This window comes from Diadema setosum, chromosome 9, assembly GCF_964275005.1.
Source record: "Diadema setosum chromosome 9, eeDiaSeto1, whole genome shotgun sequence".
NCBI classification, from domain to species: Eukaryota; Metazoa; Echinodermata; class Echinoidea; order Diadematoida; family Diadematidae; genus Diadema; species Diadema setosum.
In genome coordinates this window covers 5,777,955-5,798,556 of record NC_092693.1, presented here as the reverse complement: position 1 = coordinate 5,798,556, position 20,602 = coordinate 5,777,955, and the positions used below count along the sequence as shown (strand labels likewise).

General features: G+C 39.6%; 1 protein-coding gene across 1 annotated transcript; it reads right to left on the bottom strand.

The window, feature by feature from the left end:
• Positions 1-543: 543 nt before the first annotated feature.
• On the bottom strand, positions 544-20,165 carry LOC140232536 (uncharacterized). Its single transcript, XM_072312634.1, has 15 exons — positions 20,058-20,165; positions 16,143-17,090; positions 14,559-14,996; positions 13,985-14,069; positions 12,591-13,167; positions 11,789-11,847; positions 11,155-11,242; positions 10,310-10,457; positions 9,418-9,555; positions 8,490-8,643; positions 7,731-7,845; positions 7,076-7,314; positions 5,949-6,535; positions 3,121-3,177; positions 544-1,677 (listed from the first exon to the last, which is right to left on the bottom strand). Exons 1-13 carry the CDS (start codon positions 20,099-20,101, stop codon positions 6,332-6,334), a joined length of 3,237 nt encoding a protein of 1,078 aa, XP_072168735.1. The 5' UTR covers positions 20,102-20,165; the 3' UTR covers positions 544-1,677; positions 3,121-3,177; positions 5,949-6,331.
• Between the last annotated feature and the right edge of the window lie 437 nt (positions 20,166-20,602).

The window sequence follows — 20,602 nt, the reverse complement described above, 5'->3', positions numbered from 1 at the left end:
TCCAGCTTGGTCATCCTCAGCATAGGGCAGATGGCAGTCGTGAGGGACAGAAAAATGCAAGAGAGAAAAGAGACGGATCAGAACAGATGACTTGCAACAATCCTGCACCAAATATATCATGAAGAGGGCATCGAAATATCATTCTCGTACAAAATCATCATCCTCGATATCTTTGCGGGGTTACAAAAATCTATTCGTAATTCCCTAAATAAAGCGCACAGGCAATTCTATTCAATGCATGAAGTAACAAATTTTGAAGACATTTACAAGGGGAAAACAAAATCTTCCCACATCTATCAAGAACTGACTTTTGATCGGACAAATCATGACAAAACTGGAACCATGATGTTGAGGAACTGATATCATCCGTTCAGTGGTAGAAATCAGGTGACAGTTACACTGAGGCAGTTGTAGACAGTCCCTCATGCTCCAATATCCATTCTCCTACCATGGACAACCTCACATACAAATAGTACAACCTTGTGCGTCCGGTCACATTTCTTAGAGACAAGTTTCTGAGACAAATTGCCATTCACACGATGCTTCCATTCAACAGTCATATCTCCTTTTATTAAGAGTTTCCATAGCTGCAGTGTATGACAAAAATATTTCTTTTGACCCACGACACCAGACCACTCTGTCTGGCTAGAGGTTTGATGATTTAGAAGTTTAATAGAAGAAGAAGATTCAAATTTCAGACAATCTTACATATCATTTGCCGACTATACCTTTTCCTGAAAATTAATTTCAGAGTTCAAGTATGAAGTATGACTCATAACTCACAATCAAGAAAAGAAAGGATAAAAAAGTGCTCTTGGTAAAACACAAAATCTGCGGCAATACCCAATTACCAAAACATATAAATGTGCACAACAATGCTCTCAGAAGAATATTTTGTATAACAGCTGTGCACACACACAAAAAAAATCTCAGTCTGGTACTCTTCACAGAGTAATAACATTGCGGTCATTATACAGATCTTTGAATAGGAACAGCTACATCCAATCCATAGAGTGTGCAATGGTCTCCACTCTCCACAAGTTTATCCCATTGGTTATAGAAATTCATCACAGCATACACTTCCATATCTACATATATTTCATGCTTGCCATTCGACAAATTTTTACATGGGGTCAGCCATGTTCAATTTCCAACAGTTACATTCACAATCTTGACAAACTTACTGCCCTCTCTCAAATGTCTCAAACTCTGTTCATGTTTAGTATTAACCTCATGGACTTCCTACACAAACTCTGAGTGTTGTTTAAAACTCATACAAATTTAAAACTCAAATTTTAATCAAAGAACTACGAAGTCAAACTTGTTTCTCTCCCAAATTTGTGGAAAATCAAACATTGTGGAAACTTAAATATCAATGTTTATAATTCTTGACTGCAGAGGGAAATACCCTGGAGAAACCATGAGCGTCACCGCAATAATTGAACTCTCTGTTTGACCGAAACACATAAAGATAACAATAATGGTGGGTACGATGATTTAATGAGGACAACCCATTTTTTTTTTCCTGTGCATATTATTTCTGCAGATCCTCATTCTCACACATCATTCAGTTTGTACTTTACCCTTGTTAATAAGCAGGATGAACCAACTTTCTTAAATACTATCTTAGGGGCCGGAGTGAGTGGAGCTGCCAACAGGAGTGCAAGTCGATCAGCACTAGTTGTGGAGGGGGAAAGAGAGTGGACAAAGAAGTTAGTCATGAAATACTATCCACAGAGTAGACCATTTGTTTGATTTTCATCCACAAATACGCCATTTGTTATCCACTGAATCTTTGCATTTCAGCAGCTTTAAGAATTCAAAATCACTTGAGATTTCAACGAATGGAATGATAAAAGATTTTCATTCGCATAAATGCAATTTGCTATCCATTAAATTTTTGCATTTCAGCAATTCCATTACCTTAAAATTACTTGAGATTTCAATGCACGGAATGATGAAAGAGAAAGTTATGAGTTTCTGGTGGAAACCAGAGTATTTTGCATTTCTGGCTGCATGCATTGGTTAGGCAGAAACAACCAACCAATATATGGCATCGTAAGATCTGACCCCGTCTTTCATACAATGCATGACAAGATTTTGAAAATCAAACAAACGTCATCAAGCACAACAGTATGCCTACTCTGATGTAAGTAGAGACTGTACACGTTCTGATGAAGTATTGCATAATCTTTGCTTACTGTAGAATTGACTCAACCTTTCATGTGACTGCTCTCTTATAATACATCACTTCTCAAAGTTTGATTACATAAATCTTTCACACATTTTTGCTATACTCAGCAAACATGAACTTTTCAATATTTCACTTGTGTCATATTTTGCCTCGAGTGAGTTTTACCATTTTAAGGTTTTGCACTACAACAAATAAAGAAAAAAAAGAAAAAACATTTTAAGCATTCATTGTTATTAAGTATAAGGTGCATGTGTTATTGATAACATTTATAGAACTGACATTAGACCTTGGACCTTTGCTTGGTAAGCTTTGGCCCACAATTGAATTCAGTGATTTTCTTGTCATTCTACACAGATCTTAAGAGTGTAATGAAATAATGTACATTATATCATGTGTTACTGAAATTTTGGAATGACAAGAAAGAATCAAGAAGGCAACATTCCTCCCCCCCCCCCAAAAAAAAAAAAAAAAAAAATGAAATCAAATTAGTCTCGGTATATAAAAGCAGTATGCAAACTATATTAGAGAATCATGTAAACCCTGGCTTCACTGCAAGAATGAGTAATGTATCCTATCATTTTAATGGTTTGGTCTGTAGTGCCCTTTTCGGGGAATAAAATCCAGCCTATTGCTACACGACCTGGTTGCATATATTTGACAAAGCAGTCAAAACTCATCATCAAATATTCAATCTACTGCTAAGCACTGAGAATGTCTTTGAAAATTGCAATCATCAAAGAGTCTCATCTAAGGCAAATATACAAACACCACCTCTCTATTTCATGGTCAATGACACATGCTCTATCTATTCCCCTCAGAAATCTCTCTAGTATGTTCTGACATGCAAAAAGATATTGGAGAGACAGTTATCATTAAAAAATATCAAAATATTTGACAGTCATTACACAAACTACTGTTGTGCTCACACATGACTTTTTAACATCTGTTGGTACAACTTGGTACGTGCAGAAACGGGCAGGTTCCTGTGAAGGAAAACAAAAGAAATATTAGTAGTACTTCGGTTTCACTCTCCTCGGAATTTGCACGAACAAAGAACTTGACAATGAGGTCATCTATGATGACAAATTATAAAGCAAAACAAATGATACATGGCAACATTGAGTCCTCAAAGATATGACCAAAAAGTCAACTGCAAATAACAATTGAAAGTATAAATGGATGTTAATGTCATTAATTTTTTTCATTTTTTTTTTTTTTTCACGTTACCTTTAGAGTAATTTTCCGGCAACTGCACCACAGCAGACTTACGTGTATATAGTGGCCTTATTTCAGGCAATATCTCCAAAAAAACATAAAAATAAAAAATAGAGAGAAAAAAAAGGAGAATACCCATAAAACTCAAATGCAAGTGGGCAGGAAGTTGAATTGGTGTAAACAAATGAAATAACATGGAAATAGTTCCATTAATTAAGCTCATTATCAGAATCTGTTTCTCCTTCAGTGGCATGACAAGTATGGCCAAACGATCAAATTTGGGATTTTTTGTTCCAATTCAAACTACTGAACACATCTTTTTTGTTCAAACAGACTTATAAAGTTTTTTTTTTTTTTTTTTTAATGAGTACAGAGAGTGCCAAGAGTACAAAGAGTGGCCATGTGTGAAAGAAAAAGATGAATCTGTGTTGGAGGATCGGTGCATAGCTTCACACTTGAGAATACATTTAGCTCTTGCCAATGAACCCGCAAGGGCGACATGGCTCCTACATGTTCACATGATGAAAGGAACATCATTCACCTGTGTGTAGAAGTGACCACGTCACATGGAACATGGCCAAGGAACACAAAAACGATATGGGAGAAATCCAATATATTTTACGTAAAGCACTCAGTGCTACTGCTGGTGGGTCACACATTTGACATACACAAAATGGAAAATCTTACAAGATAAAAGAAATCAAATTCTTTCTCCTGTGAAACTCATTATCAGCAAATATACATGCAGCTGCTATTTCACATGGAAAATTCTCGTTTCTCCTGTTAAAACAAACAAATATCCTTTCTATTTAGCACTGAAATCTTACTTAATTCCATCAGAAAATAAAAAAAAAAAAACCTGTTCAAACCTTTCTGGAGACAATTTGGGCAAATGATAACTGAAGACAATAGCTTTGCAACTGGAGCAGCATACTGCAAAGTTTACAAGTCTCCATTCTGTTTTGCACAAAGATTTGGTTTTATCTCTTCTGCAATTTTGGAAGGGTTTGGTTGGGGATGGATCATTTGACCCAGACCCAATGACTTTAATTGAAATAATTCTACAACATTTACCTGATGAATAATGGTTAACATTTCATGACAAGCTTTTCAGATTAGCCCCTCAGCCATGCACACACATAAAAAAGAGCTCCTCAGATTAATGTATTTCCTGCTACAAATTGTTTTTTTTCCACAAAAACTTTCGACACTTGTTGGCTACAATCAACAGGGGGTAAATATTGTACACACGTGCACATCAGATGTTTCTGAGAAGGGTAGCGTAAGTTTAAAAGGTCTTAATTTGGTTTTGGCAATGCAGCAGTGCTTCAAAGTTTCAGATAGAACTGGCTTGACTTTTTGCACTGAATGGCTAAATAGATGGCAATTCCCAAAAATCGTGGTTTTAGTGAATTAGCAAAAGTTTAATCACCCTTTAAACAGCTTGCTACACATTATGTACGTTAAAAATACCAACATAGGTACAGGAGTTCTACCATCACTCTATTCTGTTTCATTTATTATCCTTCATCTATGTTTTTTCCCATGAAGAACAATCTTGCTGGAAATTAATTATGCAAATGTCGGCTGCGATACCTTTTTCTTTGTAAATGCATACCTGCATGCCTAATTTGATGACAACTTTGATATGATTGGAAATTATGATATTTTAAATGACTCACTGTTTTCATCTTGCTTTGGGGTTCAGCCTCGAAAGGTCAATGGCCTATTGCTGTTCCCCTCCACACTCGTCACTTAACCCGAGTCACAGATTTTGATTTTTATGTTGCATTATTTTCCTAATGATTGTTTTTTCTGTATGTATATGTTGTTATGCTGACATGAAATCACATTGATTTCATTTTCTTTCTTTTTTATGAGATGTGGAAAATAAACTTGAAACTTGAAACTTGATTGCACAAAAGAAGCATAAATGTTGTCATGCATTATATTCCCCAAACCAAACTGGGGCATTCAGCAACATACACAAGCAGCATTTGATTTCGAGACTAAGTTCATTTTGAAATGATACACTTGCTAATCATCAACATTCTTATCGGGAGAAAAATCATATTACTGTCTCAACAGATCTCGGGATTACACAATGATCAAAAAACAAATAGATCAAGACCAAACTGAAGAAAAAGGCTGGCCGGAAAATGTTGTCACATCGCAGCGAGTGTGATGTGAACCATGCCATATTAGTTCCTTTGGGTAAATGCTCGTACAAAATGAAATGCTCTCAATTCAGTCAGAACAACATGTACAATTAAAAACTACTCACTCCGGCAATATCACTGACACAGTATATTTCATCTCATTTGGGGAGATAGGACAGAAACACAAAGAAGGAAGAAGACACACACATAATACATATTTTGACAGAAAAACTCTCAAAATTTCAGACTTTTCTGCAACCTGCATCTGTTCTCCAATCTCCCTGTTATCTATACCACTTATTAAAGTTTACTAAATAAGAGAGAAAAAAACCTACATGAGACACTATGCAACACAGAAAATTGATTGCCCAACATCAAACCTTTCATGTGCTACTTCAACTGCATTTGGACTCAGAGAACTTGTTACCGATGGACTAACTCTCATGTCATGATTGGTCGTTGCGAGGCAAATGGCCTTCAGCTTGCCGCAGAGTTATGCAAGCTGATGATAGCCGGACGACGTGGACCCCGTAATCACACAACTGCCATTACAGCACACAACAATCTGTGAGGTCAAGACCGGTCATCCATACAGGATGGATCACATGAAAGAAGGCAGGGGAACATTATACATCTGGAACAGAAATGGTTTGATGCTCCTGCAAAGAACCACCTGGGGCTATATAAAATGGACAATCGACATAAATAACTTTTTTTCATCTTTTTTTTTTTTTTGCTGCTCCTCGATTTCAGAAGATCTTCATCATATCTTCTCCTGGATGAAGGGGTGCTTGAGAACCTCGTTGATGGACATGCGCTTGGAGGGATCAAGCATTAGACAGCGGTCAACAACATCCTTCAGCTGCAGCACCTTCCGCTGCTGGTCCTCCGGTAGACGCTGATGACCGACGAGTTCTGCTGTCAGGTCCTTGGTGGGGTTGATGACCGTCATGACCGTTACTTTTTCCTGAGAGGGAAGAAGGGAGGATATGGGTGGAAGAGAGAATGTAAAGAAGAGACAAGGACGAATTGTGAACAAAGTGGAGGAGGGAAGGAAGGAGAAGTATTGGAGGAAGCAAGGGTGGTTAGCAAGGGTTGGATGGTAGGATGGAGGGGAGAAAGGAAGGTGAAGGTGGGAAGAAAGAGGAAAGGAGGGAAAGCAAGAGATAGAAGGGAAAGAGAAGGATGAAGAGGGGTGAAGGAGGGAGGAGTAGAAAGAGGCAAGATGAGGGAGATGAAAAAAAGTGGAAAGGACAGAATGAGAACAGAAAACAAGGAAGAATGGAGAAATGAAAGAAAGATAAATGACATGTGGTAATAAATGAACAGAGGGAGGATGCACTTGATACTGCTGATACATCATACCTACAAAACATCAATAACAGACCAAGAGACAACTGAAAATATATTACCCGAGATATCAGTACTCAACAAAAGCCAACTATGAAATATAAGGAACAAAAAACAAAACAAAACAAACAAATATCTCTAACGATGACTGACTTACCCTTTCGGTGACCTTGTCCACCTCGATGAACTTGAAGTTGCAGTTGGTGTCAAAGTGTTTGTCCCGTAGCATACCCTTACGGATTATCTTGTGGGGCATCTTGCCCTTGAGGTCCATGAAGAGTTTCAGCATGTGGTTGTTAGTCTTGCCCGGGAACATAATCTTTCCCGTGGCCAGCTCGAAGATGGTGCACGCCGCACTCCACATGTCGATGGCGGAGTCGTAGGCCATGCCAATGACTGTGAAGGGAGATCAGCAGTCCGTAGGTTGCTTGTATGATTGTTATTCTTGTTTTGACGTATTGAGACAAGCATGGCTAAAGTACACACAATATACATATGGAATCCCAAGTTGAGTCACTTTTTGTTACACATACTCAGAAGAAAGGAAAAAATGGCAGTTTGATTTAGAACATGTGAATGTCCAAACAATTACACTAATTCATATCAACATCTATATTTACTCTTTATTTTTCATTTAATTCTACAGTTATCATCAATCTACAAATAAATGTCTTTACGGAGATGTCTGAATAAACAGTGATGTTTTGGAATACTCTCTCTGATGGTTGTCAAAAATCATACATGCATGCTGATGATCGTACAGTAAAATTGATTCCTATCTTTACAGGACACCTTAAAGGAAAAGTACTCACTTATTTCAGGGGCGCGGTAGAATCTACTAACGAGGTAAGGTGTGATATCACAGTCCGCTACGTGAGAGGCCGAGCCAAAATCACACAGCTTCAGTATTGACTTTGATTCATTGACCTGGAACAAGAAAGGCAGTAAAGACAATGAATGACACAAATCTGGGTTAATTGGAAAATTGGAATCAGAAACCAGCTTACCAGAAAATGTTCAGCATCAAAGACAATTATGAATAATTGTTTGAATGGAAAACATTGATGTGACACATGGAAGGGCACTGCACAGCGAATGTGCTTCCCCCTCTCACAGGAGCATAGCCACTCACAAACTAAATAATTTCAGTAAACTAAGTAATTTCAGTATAACAAACACTTTTACTCAAGAATCCACCTACCACGCTCTGACTGGATGTCTCAAGTTTTGATTCAAGCATCTATCACAACTTGCGTACCTACATATGGAATGATACCACCTAATTATCAATTTCAAATATTTTCAGCAGGAAGATGAAAGCCACTGCTGAATTCTAAAAACTTATTTAACAGATACCACCAGAGTTCTGATAGCCATCCCCCTTCCCCATGTGTTCGATGCCACTCTTAACTTGACTCCCTCCAAGTTCTGCCATGAGGAAAATTTGGATTTCTCCCAGAAGTTACTCTCAAATGAGATTCCAGTCACCCTGTGCTGGATGAATCCAACATCTCATGCCAGCAAAACTTGACAATTAAAATTTACATGCAGTGACACTTTAATTTTCTCACCAGGATATTGTCTGGCTTGATGTCAGCATGGAGGATGTTGCATCTCTTGAGGAGCTTGAGAGCCAGGAACAGCTGCTGGGTGTAGGAGCGCACCGCCTTGATGTGGAGGCCAACGTCCTTGCCGTACCGCTTCAGCACTTCACGCAGATTCATGCTGTGTGAAAAGAAGCCAGCAATAAGTGAATGTAATGTACAGGATTAGTACTGAATGAATTTTCTAAAGCCTTTTGCAATTGCTCCTCCATCTTGGAAACACACAAGAAAACAAGAGCAAAAAACAAAGCACGCTCCCATGTACAAAGTAAGTTTCGGAATATTGCTCATGTTCATATCCAGTTTGAACAAAAGTGGACTCCCATTATAATGAAGTCCCAGGGACTGGCAGTTTTCTTTCGTTATATCAAAATTTAATTATAACTGAACAAATTAACAAACAAACAAACAAACAAAAACATAGAGTGGATAATGCTGCGGCCTGAATTTTCACTTCGTTGTTAGCACAAATTTGTTATAACCGTGTTCGTTATAACGGGAGTGCACTGTGTAATCAAGATCTGAGAAAAAAAGGCATTTTGCTAAATGTAGCATTTGTTTTATGTGGCATGAGCACATCAATTTCATTAACATGCAGATTTCTGCACTGCGGAATGATCGGTGCAATGGAAAGGCTCTGTAGTCCTTTTCACAAAGTAGGGGAGCCTAAATGTCATGACATACTAGTTCTTCAGCCAGAGGATACTTACACTTCAGCACACAAGGTTAAACTCAACCTCAAACAAAATCAACCCTACAATCAAAGCAAGGTTAGAATCAACCTATGGCTTCAACACTAATACTCGGCGATATACCACGTTACAGAAACTGGGCACAGATGCATGTTTCACTGACAACGACAGGGTGCTGAGGAGAAAATTGATCATGACATTACCTGAGAGGTTCAAAGACCAGACAAAGATGCTGTCGATAGTTGAAGTGCCTGAAGAGACGGACACAGTGAAAGCGGTCCTCCCTGTCCTGGTCGTTGAGACGTTTTAAGTACTCAAGTTCCTTCATACCCGTCTTGTGCCTGAAAGGTTGGGAAGGAAAGTATGTTACCTGATTGAAAATTAATATCAGCAATTTAAGGTGTCTGTAGTAGACATTCTACAAGCAAATGACTGCATCGGACTATCATTACATGCACTTGCAGAACCAATTTATGTGCGTTGTTCATACCAACGAAAGAATAACACCAAGGTTGCCAACCTGTGCAGATCCAAAAACATACTGCTGAAAAGCAAAAAAAAAAAAAAAATAATAAAAATAAATATATATGGGCCGTGACGCGAGAAAAGGGCCCTTGGGGTATTAAATACGGAAAATGATTGTTCACCTCCACATTGTAGAAGGAACTCTGAGGAATTTAGATATGCAGACCTTTTTCTAAAATTCCAGTCCTAAATGCCCCAATTACGACATTGAAAAAACATGTTTTGTCTAAATCCTGTCACTTTTTGATGCATCTATGCATGTGCGCACGATTAGCTTGTTGATCTCTTTTTGCGCGTATTGCTTTGTCAAACTTCTGCGCCGTTTTGTGGCGTTTGCGCGCAGCGGCTCTAAGGGCCCTTTTCTCGCGTCACGGCCCATATATATATATTTTTAAATCACACATTTTCTTCTGAAAATGGAAAACTTGCACATATCATACTAAGTATGGGCAATGAAGTCTCAAAAAAGAAAGAATATAAAATATATATTTTGTTAATTTTTAATACAATACTGTGAACAGATACTATTTGACAGCTCTGCAAGACCAACAAAACACATGCTAAACTCACATGAGCTCATTGTTGCGAATAATCTTGATTGCAACGTCCAACTGACCCCGGGCAGTGTCTCGTGCCCTGACCACATTACTGAAGACGCCCTGACCCGTGTAGCCGTAGACACTGTAGCGCTTGTCCAAGGTCTCACCAATCCTGACGCCTGGAAGTATAATTGACACAATGTATAAACTTACTACAAAAATCATGTGTGCACTTGAAAATTACATACATAAACTCAATTCCCTCTCTCTACTAAATAGGCTTTACTCTCAAATCTTACCCACACTGTGAACAGTAATACTTTTTGGGAGGTGGGGTGGGGGATGGGGGTTGGGAAAAGAGCCCTTAGGGTTACACATGAAGAGTTTTTTTTGAAGGAAAATTGATCATAAAAAAGAGAAACTGCAGTAGTTTTGTGTGCATCTACAGTTGGAAGGATTTGTTACTACTCCCCTTTATGCATGGAAAATATGGCTACATCACTGGTGTGGAAAGCCCACTCAACTCATTGCATCCAAGTTTATTTGTTTTTTTTTTATATAAGCAAAAAAATTACACATATATGTATCATTGGTCCCACCTTCAAAGATTAAAACATAATCTAGTCTGATTTCCTTCAAACTGATATTTAAAATCATTGGCAATTGTTCTTCCTGAAATTTACACATGCACAGCTTTCTTTTAGGAGATTGCGAAGACAGTGGGTAGATGTGCATTACTGACTTTTAAAGATTCTGGCAACGCTGTTAACTCTAACTCTTTGTGTACCAGGGACTTAGGACAGTGTGCACAACACTACATTGGTTTCTGTGCCAATTGGCACTCACAGTACACAAAGGGTCAGAGAAGTAACTTACGATAATATCCTTCAGCATCGTCCCAGTTATCGGTGAGACTTGGGTTCTCTGGACCCATCTGACCAATACCGTCTCGTGTTGATGGACTCTGGAAGAAACAGAGCAAAGCAATAAAGTGAGTGAAGAAATGCACTGAATACAGACAGAATTATGCTTCACAGCAAGTAGATACACTGTGTAAATCTATGTTGCTTTGAAGATAATAACAATACCCTCCAAATCAGAATGCATCTTCTAATCAAAGACAATTTGGATGACATTTTCAACATCACAGTCAATGACGCATTACGCACTTTAAATAGCTGAATCACAATTATTCAGATAACCTCTGTTTCACTTCTACCAAGATGGCTACTGTTTTTTAGGGGGCCACAAACTGCTAAACAGTAGTTTCACATTCACTAATTTAAATGCACTTACAACATGATGATAAGTGTAGGTTTGTTTCTCTCATTTAATGATTTTCAGTAGAGCTTGTTCTTGTGGGAACTTTCTCAAGAGCATGGACAAAATAGTGTCGTTGTACATGTACATGGTACAAGCTTTTTAAACAATGATTCACAGCATGATTTCATTAATAATTCCATTCATATATTTCTCATACATTTGCAAACCTACTCATTTTGGTACTCACCATTTTGAACATGTCAAGTTCACTGAACATATCCAGACCATTACGGCTAGCTGTTTGATCTGCATGGAAGTCAGCAAAAAGTACAAAATCTTACTTAGATCACAAAGGTGACATTGACTGACAACCCTGTCAACTGGATGGCCATAATCCATCATGAACTGGATTACTTGCAGAAGAGCTATGGTAGAAAACCATAAAACACCTAGCGCATACCAGATACCAAGTCATAATTTTCTCTCCTTCAATCTTGCTCGACAAACTAAGATATTGATCAGTCTTCTGAAATGCAGACAGTCATGCCAATTTTCATTTTCAGTCTCAATCAACTACCTGTTCTGCTGAAATGACAGAAAATCACATGGATGTGTTGCGTTCAACAATACAGATAGCATTTTTTGGCATTGGGCTTTAGTCATTACAAAGTTAGCATAATAAATCTACTGTAGAATAAATACACTGAATTAATTTATTTCATCCTGATCAGATATTTTTCAAATACACAGTACAAAGCAAATTAGAACTGATGGATTTCAAATGCGCTATCACAAAATCATATTTGGGAATGAAATTTGCTTTTGAAGTGTGGATCTTTTTGTTCCACAAAGTCAAAAGTATATGCACTTTACTAAGCACCAAGTTGCACTTGCTACAGTCTTGAAAAACAAAACAGAAAAAGTAACCTAGGCTTACTTAAATGCAAGGACTGACCACATAAGCCCATTCATTCACAAACATGCAACAGATTAAATCCCAGGCCTTAGCACTGGTGATGACAATAGACTGAATCTGCAAAGCTACTTGCCTTTCTCTGATTTTGGCTTGACAATGTCCGCTAACTTTTTCTCTGCATTCTCCTCCCCTTCATCCTCAGCTGCAGATTTGGCATCCACCGGAGACTTTGTCTCTTCGTCACTTTCACTTTCAGCAAACACTGCTTTCATCCTCTTCCTCTCAAGCTCACGCTTGATGGCTTCCTTATCAACGTCGTCTTCATCCTCCTTCCCGTTTTTCTCCACTACGGTGGCTTTAGGGACCGCATCTTTATCATCCTCCTCTTCCTCCTCCTCCTCCTCATCATCATCTTCTTCGTCCTCTGCCTCCTCTTCCTCCTCACTGCTGTCATCGCTGCTGTCATCACTTTCGGAGGATGAGCTGCCATCACTGGCCTCCTCTTTGTCTTCCTCTTCCTCCCCCTCCTCCTCTTCATCCTCGTCTTCTTCATCATTGTCATCGCCGTCGGCTTCGTCATCGGAGTCTTGGCTCCTTGTGATGCTGCCTGCCTTCTCGCTGACCTCAGGTGACTGGTCCTGTGAGGGAGGTTGTGAGGTCTCCTGGGCTGGAGTGGAAGCAGCACTCTCTCCCTGTGGAGCTTGGTATTTCTGGTCATATCAAATACATGAAACATATAGGTCAGCATTCCTTTGATAACTCATCTGTCATAGATAATTGCAGAAAAAAAAGAAAAACAATTTTCAAAACCAGAAATCTTCAGAAAATCAAGACAGTGAGAATCATTAAAAGACAGCCTATTCATTTGAAAGCATTATAACACCTTTGCAAACCTATGATGAAGCTGATCATCAAATATTTGTTGCTGTTCCTGAATTTTCCAAAAAAGAGTGAGCTTTTGATAAAAGACTAAACTGTTATATTGGTTTTTAATCATAAATGCGCTTTGAGTGTTGAACAAAGTATTCTTGCATTCAGTCTGACTGATATCACTTTATTGAGAGGATGTGATAACAATTCTATCTCTCTTGGGAATAATGAACTGACACTGTAATAGACTAACCCTTCTGAAACGGAATATCAGCGAGTGTATCAATAAGACAGAGCTGTTGACCACATCCTCAGAGAAAAATTAATCATTCACACAGTCAAACAGAGCTCTGACTGAAAAATGACATTGTCACTGCTAAACAATCCCCTCTAATATCAGGAACATGTATGTGTAAGTAACAATTTGTATTTGATCCTTTTCTTTACACTAAATCATGTGAAGTCTCAGCATGACAGCGTCAAAAATCGAAAACAAAAGCCATAGAAAAGAAGTCCTATACCATCAAGCCTCAGATATTCAACATGCAGCAAGACACATATATATATAGGGAGAAATAGAATGCAATCAAGATTTGGGCCCTCCACTGTGATCACAGAAGGGATAGAACTACATTGAGAAGGCTGACTACTACTGACCTGCATGAGCTGTTTCCTCTCTCGCCGCCGCCTCTCGATGACAGCTTCTTCATCCTCTTCATCATCTAGATCCATGTCAGGAATTCTGATGAAAGAAGAGAGAATATGACAAAATCAGGACAACACTTTTTCCCACATCAAAGAAGGCTTGATCAGAATGAATTTCAAGTCATTAAAATGATTAGCTCTATTCCCATCTGGTGCACAAACACTGCACTTGCAATGGTTTGGGTACTGACAGGCAAGAACATATGATCATGTGCTATTGCTGAGCAATCACACCAATATAGCAGAAGAATGGTGGAACAAGTAACATATAATACATTATAGTACATATAAAGAGGAGTGAATAGAAAAGGAAGTCTGTTGTAAAGGACAGCAGCTCAGCTATGAGATTCTGAAAATCCGCAAGATGTGACCTTGACTTGTAGAAACTGCAGTAAGAACAGGAAGAGGTTGTCCTTGGGCACTCGTGGTGGAGTCTTCAGCATTGAACATTACCCTCCGCAGATGTATAGTGAGAGGGACTTTGAATTTCATCATGTTCCAAAAAGAAAATCTTTACAGCACTCACTCATCATCTGAGGACTCTTGTTGCACAGTCAGCCCTTCCGACAAGCTGCCCTTGAACTTGTCTCGCGGTGACCTGCTCCTACTCCTGCCCCGCCTCCGCCTGCGTCTGTCAGGGGACCTGCTGTCCTTCCTCCTCATAGGTGACCTGTTCCTGGCCCTCCATGGTGGAGAGAGGCCTCGTTTGCCACGGCCCCGCCCAAACCTATCAGGTGACCTGTTGCCTGGCAACCTCCTCTCCAGCGGACTGCGTCCTCTTCTTTCAAGTGGGCTCCTCCTCCTGCCTGGGAGAGGGCTGCGACTTCGCACTCTCACCTGTGGGGACCGGCTTCGAGGGCGCCTTTCTCTGCTGCGCTGGATTGGGCTTGGTGAGGGAGGGCGGCGTGGAGGTGAAAGCCTTTTGGACGAGGGGCTTACTCTTCTGATTGATGAGTCTGAAACTCTACAGGGTACAATCGAGAGAAATATTCCATTACAAATGCACATGAAAGGCTAATTCTAAGTAAGCATCTCATTAACCCATTTCTGCCTATCTACACGATATCCTGTACTTCACATGACACTGCAATCCCTGTTGTACATGAAAATCAGTAGCAGAAATACCTGGAACAATGATGTCTCTTATAGATCTTTTAATAGCTTTGAATTCTTACCCAACATCCCAGTCCCTTGCCTCACTTCCCTTCACTACTTTTTGGATTTTGGCATTCACTGTTGTCAGAATGGGTCTACATCTTTAAGAGAGATTGAACATTGCCATTAGGTGTACGTATTGTTCTGTAGTCTCATTCAAAGGTTTATGAGCGACTGTAGATCACATCCTTATTTCATCACATTTGTAAGCATCATTCATACCTTGTGAGGTACAATGTACATATCACTGGAAAGTTTATATCATGAAAATTTCAAAAAATGATTGTATGTCCATATAAAGACTATTAATAGTTTTCATAAGTGGATTCTTTTGAATAAGTGATAAGATTACTCATAAATATTCATTTCATATGTGAATATCATGTGGAATCACATAGTGTACATGTACAGTACTTCTCAGAGGACTCTGATTTACATCTTGTAATAAAGACTATTATTTTCTCACTCAGTTGATAAATCATTTTCCATGCTTTGCTTCTCATAAGTGTCAGTGACATCACTTTGAAGTTGAGAGAGCAAAAAAGATGAGTGAACATGCACGAAATAGCTTTTGGCCTCAAGAGCTGATAAACTGCATTTTGCAAAAAGTGGATACATCTGTATGCCTTAATAAAGCTTCTTTGGTGTTGCTGGTAAAAGAAACAGCTTATTACAGAGCATGAGGAACACAGAATATGATTTGTTGACATAGATTTCTAAATCTTGCCTAATAATATGCAAATGTATGACAAAAATCTACTGTAAATACAGGCACACATTGCATGTATCATTGACTTGATTACATACAAAGAACTTATGAATCTTGTTAGATATGCACTGATGTATAAAAAACAAACAAACAAACAAACAAACAAACAAACAAACAAACAAACCAACCAATATCTTTACAGGAAAGAGAGAAAAAAAAATAAATGGTAATCATGCCTGCTCTTACCTCTCCCTCTTGGGAGAATGTGATCTGTTTGGCCTCGGAGACCGCCGGCTAGTGTCCTGCACTGACCTGTGTTCACGGGAATGTCTGTCTTTCTTGGGAGAGGACCTGCTTTCATGACCTGAGAATTTCCTGGCTTCTCTGTTTTCCTTCTGGTCGGTTTTAGTGGCACTTGGTGGGGGAGATCGTTTCTTGGAGTCCCTTTTACTCTCCCCATCTTTGGAATGCTTCCGGTCACTCGATGCAGAGTGACTATGTTTACTAGTCCTACTGTGGGCAGACTTGCCCGTAGTATCTGATTTGCTACTCGACGACCGTTCCTTGGTTGGCGACTTGCTGCGATTCCGTTTTCTGTGCGAACTTTCGCCCTCTCTCCTCTGCGATTTCTCCTCGCCCTTTTCGACTGATTTGGATGTGGATTCAGCATCTCTGTATGCCCTTTTTGATGCGGAATCAGTCAGCATTTCCTCTTCCTCCTCCTCATCTGTCTGGTATCCCTGAGCGATCAAATTCATCCCTGAGTGTTCGTCATCTGCTGTGGCTAGGAGCTGCGCCTGTAGTAGCTCTTTCTGCTTCTCAAGTTCCGCGAGGTCTGCCATTTCTCTGGTCTCCCTCCGGCTCGGCTTCTGCTCGAATTGAGGCAGGGGAATGGTGTCTTCCAGTTCTATATCTGATTCTTCTTCCATTACCACCTCCTCCTCTCCCCTGGGTGCGGCCTGCGACTCTTCGCTTCGCTTGCTGCTCTTGTGACGCTTATGTTTGTGCTTGTGTCGCCTGTGCCCCTCCTTGTCCTTGTGGTGCTTATGTTTATGGTGGCTCCGCTTACTCTTGTGCTTATGCTTCTTGTGGCGACTGCTGCCGCTGCTGTGTGTTCGGTGCCTGCTGCCATGACTTTTGGCCTGTGTAGATGTCTCCTTCACAGCATTTTCGTCATCAGAATTACTGGATGCTCTGGTGATAAAGAAAACACAACAACAACAAAAATATTACTCCTACTATCCTGCAGAATGTGACAACACATTCTCTTGCACGTAAGTGATGTCATGAAACCATATGCGTTTTACAGTTGTACAACCAAAGTACATGTATACAAAGAGAATACTAAATTTGCTTTACAGGAATACAGCCTTGCCCAAACATGTTCATGACCTGGAACTAGCAAATTACATTACAGGCACATTAGCATCAGACAAGGCCTGTATCTCAGTAAATCACATGCAGTATATTATCTTTAGGGAAACCTTGACCAAACATTGCCTTTCTGTCACCACGGATGTTTGCATGATGTGTGTTTGAATTTGTCAGATGGCCCCATTTTGCCCAATGTACACTGCAAATTAACAAATGATTTTTTTTCAGCTGTTGATATCTTTGATAATGGTAATGTATGCACTTTGTTATAAAGCAATGGCTGCACAGACAGACAAACAAATCTACACAGTAATATTAGGAGTTAGTATAGTTAATTTCTAGTCTTTTGTTCAGTCAATGTTTCTTTTTTATTTCTGTTTTTACCAAAGCACTGCATTAGTTAATAGGGTCAAGAGTAATCATCCCTGTTTGCAACAGAGTGACTATTTACGACAGGGGCTGTTTCATTCATTGATAAAAAGGCTCAATCATGTGCAAGAGTACCCTCACTTCCCACTCAACATTGCAACTCCCACTTTTGTTCTAAAGTGGGACTAAGCACACATGATACACTTTAACTGTTTTATCAATGGATGAAACAGCCCTGCTGCAAATACATAATAATTAATAATTGATATGATTTATATAGCGCCAAATCCACTCTGTAGAGTGCTCTAGGCGTAGGCACCCTATCACAAACAGGGATTACTCTAGATTCAGTACACATTCATTCTCACTTGTGTATTTTTGTGACAAGATTAAGGAGTTACCTGGCATGACATGTTTCTTACTCCGATCTACCACCATGTGAAGACCATAGTATGGTCAGAAAATTTGAGTGCTAGTTCTCTATTGAATAATGGTTCCTACTACATCTTGGATCGAAAATCTATCCTCTAGTGATTGGTTGAAAGATTTTCAAGTGATTTTAAGTATATTAAGCTATGTCAGGATGTCAGCATGTTTGACACTCCATGAATTACAGTGTACCATTTTGCAATATATATGTCACTTCTATGATGACCCAATAAAATACTATACGCAAAATAATGTCACAAAGCAATTTTGAAATTTTGCACAGCTTTATACCATCACTCTGTGAAATGCAAGAATTGTGATGTCACAAAGAAAGTTCAACATTGCGCACTGCGCACTCGAGCCATGATCTTACATGGGAGGACTGCACTTCGTACACATGAGGTTTCACACTTGTTGAGCTCAATGGACTTAATCAGAAATGTAACTCCATACTTTGGGCCTTTAGTATGCCTCGAGTGATGATCTCTCCCAAGAACAATACTTGTGTGAGCGAAGCGGCGCATGACATGCGGGAGAGCGTGCTCACCTTGTTTCTTCTTTTTTTTTTTTTTTCATTTGGTGCGCTTTTCATATCAGTCACTGATACACCAATTTTTTCCCAAAGATCATCGATAGGTAAAAAATCAGCGATCATTCGTGATCGGTATTGGATCGGCATCAGATCGGATGATTGGTTACACCACACAACTTCTCGCCTCACATTTTTTTCCAGGGTATAGACCCTATTCCCCTTCTATTGTTTAAATTTTGTATCCAAAATATAAAATAAACATACTTTCTGGTTAAAACTTATAGGTCTAGTCTAGGCCTCGGTGCTTCCAAAAGAACTAGATCTATTCTGTATTCACCTAATGAGGGGCTTTGGAGTCACCTTAGCTCTGTCTGCCCATATTCTAGTCCCCGTTCTAGTTTTAAACAGAAACTCTTAGGGCAAGGAATATATTTGTATAGAATTTCTAGACCTCTACCACTCAATGGCTGTGTAATTTCATGGATACAAACTGTAGACAGTCAACACCTACTAACGTTAATAGTAACTGATAGTAGATCTAGGCCCTACAGTTGTACGTCTACAATGTAGATCTAGTATGAGTCTAGACGCTCGACATTTACTGGTCTGTGTGCGCGACTGAGAAGCCTGCTCAATGTAACGAGCCGGGCTGATCAGAGTTTGCCATCAGCATGCACCAGAACTTATTTGTCCCAACAGTATAACAGCAGACACATAGGCCCTGGCAGCTAGGGGAGAGTGTGCATAAAAATTATTGTAAAAAGTTTATTTTTTGAGAAATTAATTATATGTAAAATAATGATATTATAAAGATAAAGGCGCAAATATTCATATCTGAATGACGCGCCTTAAATACAAAAACAACAAAACAAAAAAAAAAACTTGCGTTTTTGAGTGTAGGGCCTTAACACTTCACAAAAAACAGCACCAACAACACAACATCAATGCCAACAAATGGCGCAGTGATTGTGATCCATTATCATGATTATCTACACTAGTGTCAGTGACTAACGTTAGTCGTCAGATGGTCGTAGACTTCTTAAATAATTCTAATCTTGATTCACACAACCTAAATTTGAAACTAACCGAGCTGCATCAGTGCATGCAGAAAGCTTATCTACACTTATATAACTAATATATCATAAATACTATTGTTTAGAACACTGCGAAGTGTACAAATGTACATTTAGGCATTGGTAAGGTAATGTAGGAAAACACGATTTGGCGTTGATCATTCCCCCATGCATGTTGTGTTCGCCGGTTAGAGGAGAATGCCGCTTGTAAGAGGGCTATCTAACATAACAATGTTAGATCCACAGCACACGATGAATAACGATTCTCTACACGAGTGTAATGACGAAAGTGTGATTTGCGTAAACCTGAGCTTTGAAGAGCAATCATGCGGCTTGAATATTTTCGCCAATGGTGCTATGGAAAATGATTATTGATAAACTCACCCATCTGTCTCCATATTTTCGTCAAGACTCTCGGTTTTTGCCATATTTTTTCGATATCGACGAAGAGATACTCCGTCTTTCTCCCTTGGTCAGGTGCGCGTTGTTCCTGCTAGGATTACTCACACAGTCACAAGCGGCACACACTGCTTTGCTGCACCAAATAGCACAGCATCTACGGCACACGTACGTACGTACACGTATGATCGTACACGAAGTGATTCAGCTGCTCCGTTCGCAGCGCTGCTACTGCTGGCTAGGGTAGCTCGCCTATGCGCCTATAGTCGTGCCCTGAACGTCGAGTACGAATAGCACGGTAGTACGTCGAGGAGTGTACACAGCGCAGGCGCAGTGACAAGCTGATGAGAGGATAGAAACTCGCGTTGATCGACGGTAGTACAGAGTAGAGATATAGAACCTCTTTGGTAGAGATTCATTATCTCGAGTAAGCCTTTCCTAATCATAATATACTACCAAGGGCGCCGGAAGCGGGGGGGGGGGGGGGGGGGGGGCAGGGGTGGCACTTGCCCCCCCCCAAACAAAATGTT

Coding starts and splice junctions, on each gene's coding strand:
- LOC140232536 (XM_072312634.1), bottom strand. CDS start 20,101: ATGGCAAAAACCGAGAGTCTTGACGAAAATATGGAGACAGATGG. Junction 11,848..12,590: donor CAAGCCAAAATCAGAGAAAG/GCAAGTAGCTTT, acceptor ACTTCCATGCAG/ATCAAACAGCTAGCCGTAAT. Junction 11,243..11,788: donor AACTTGACATGTTCAAAATG/GTGAGTACCAAA, acceptor TGTTTCTTCCAG/AGTCCATCAACACGAGACGG.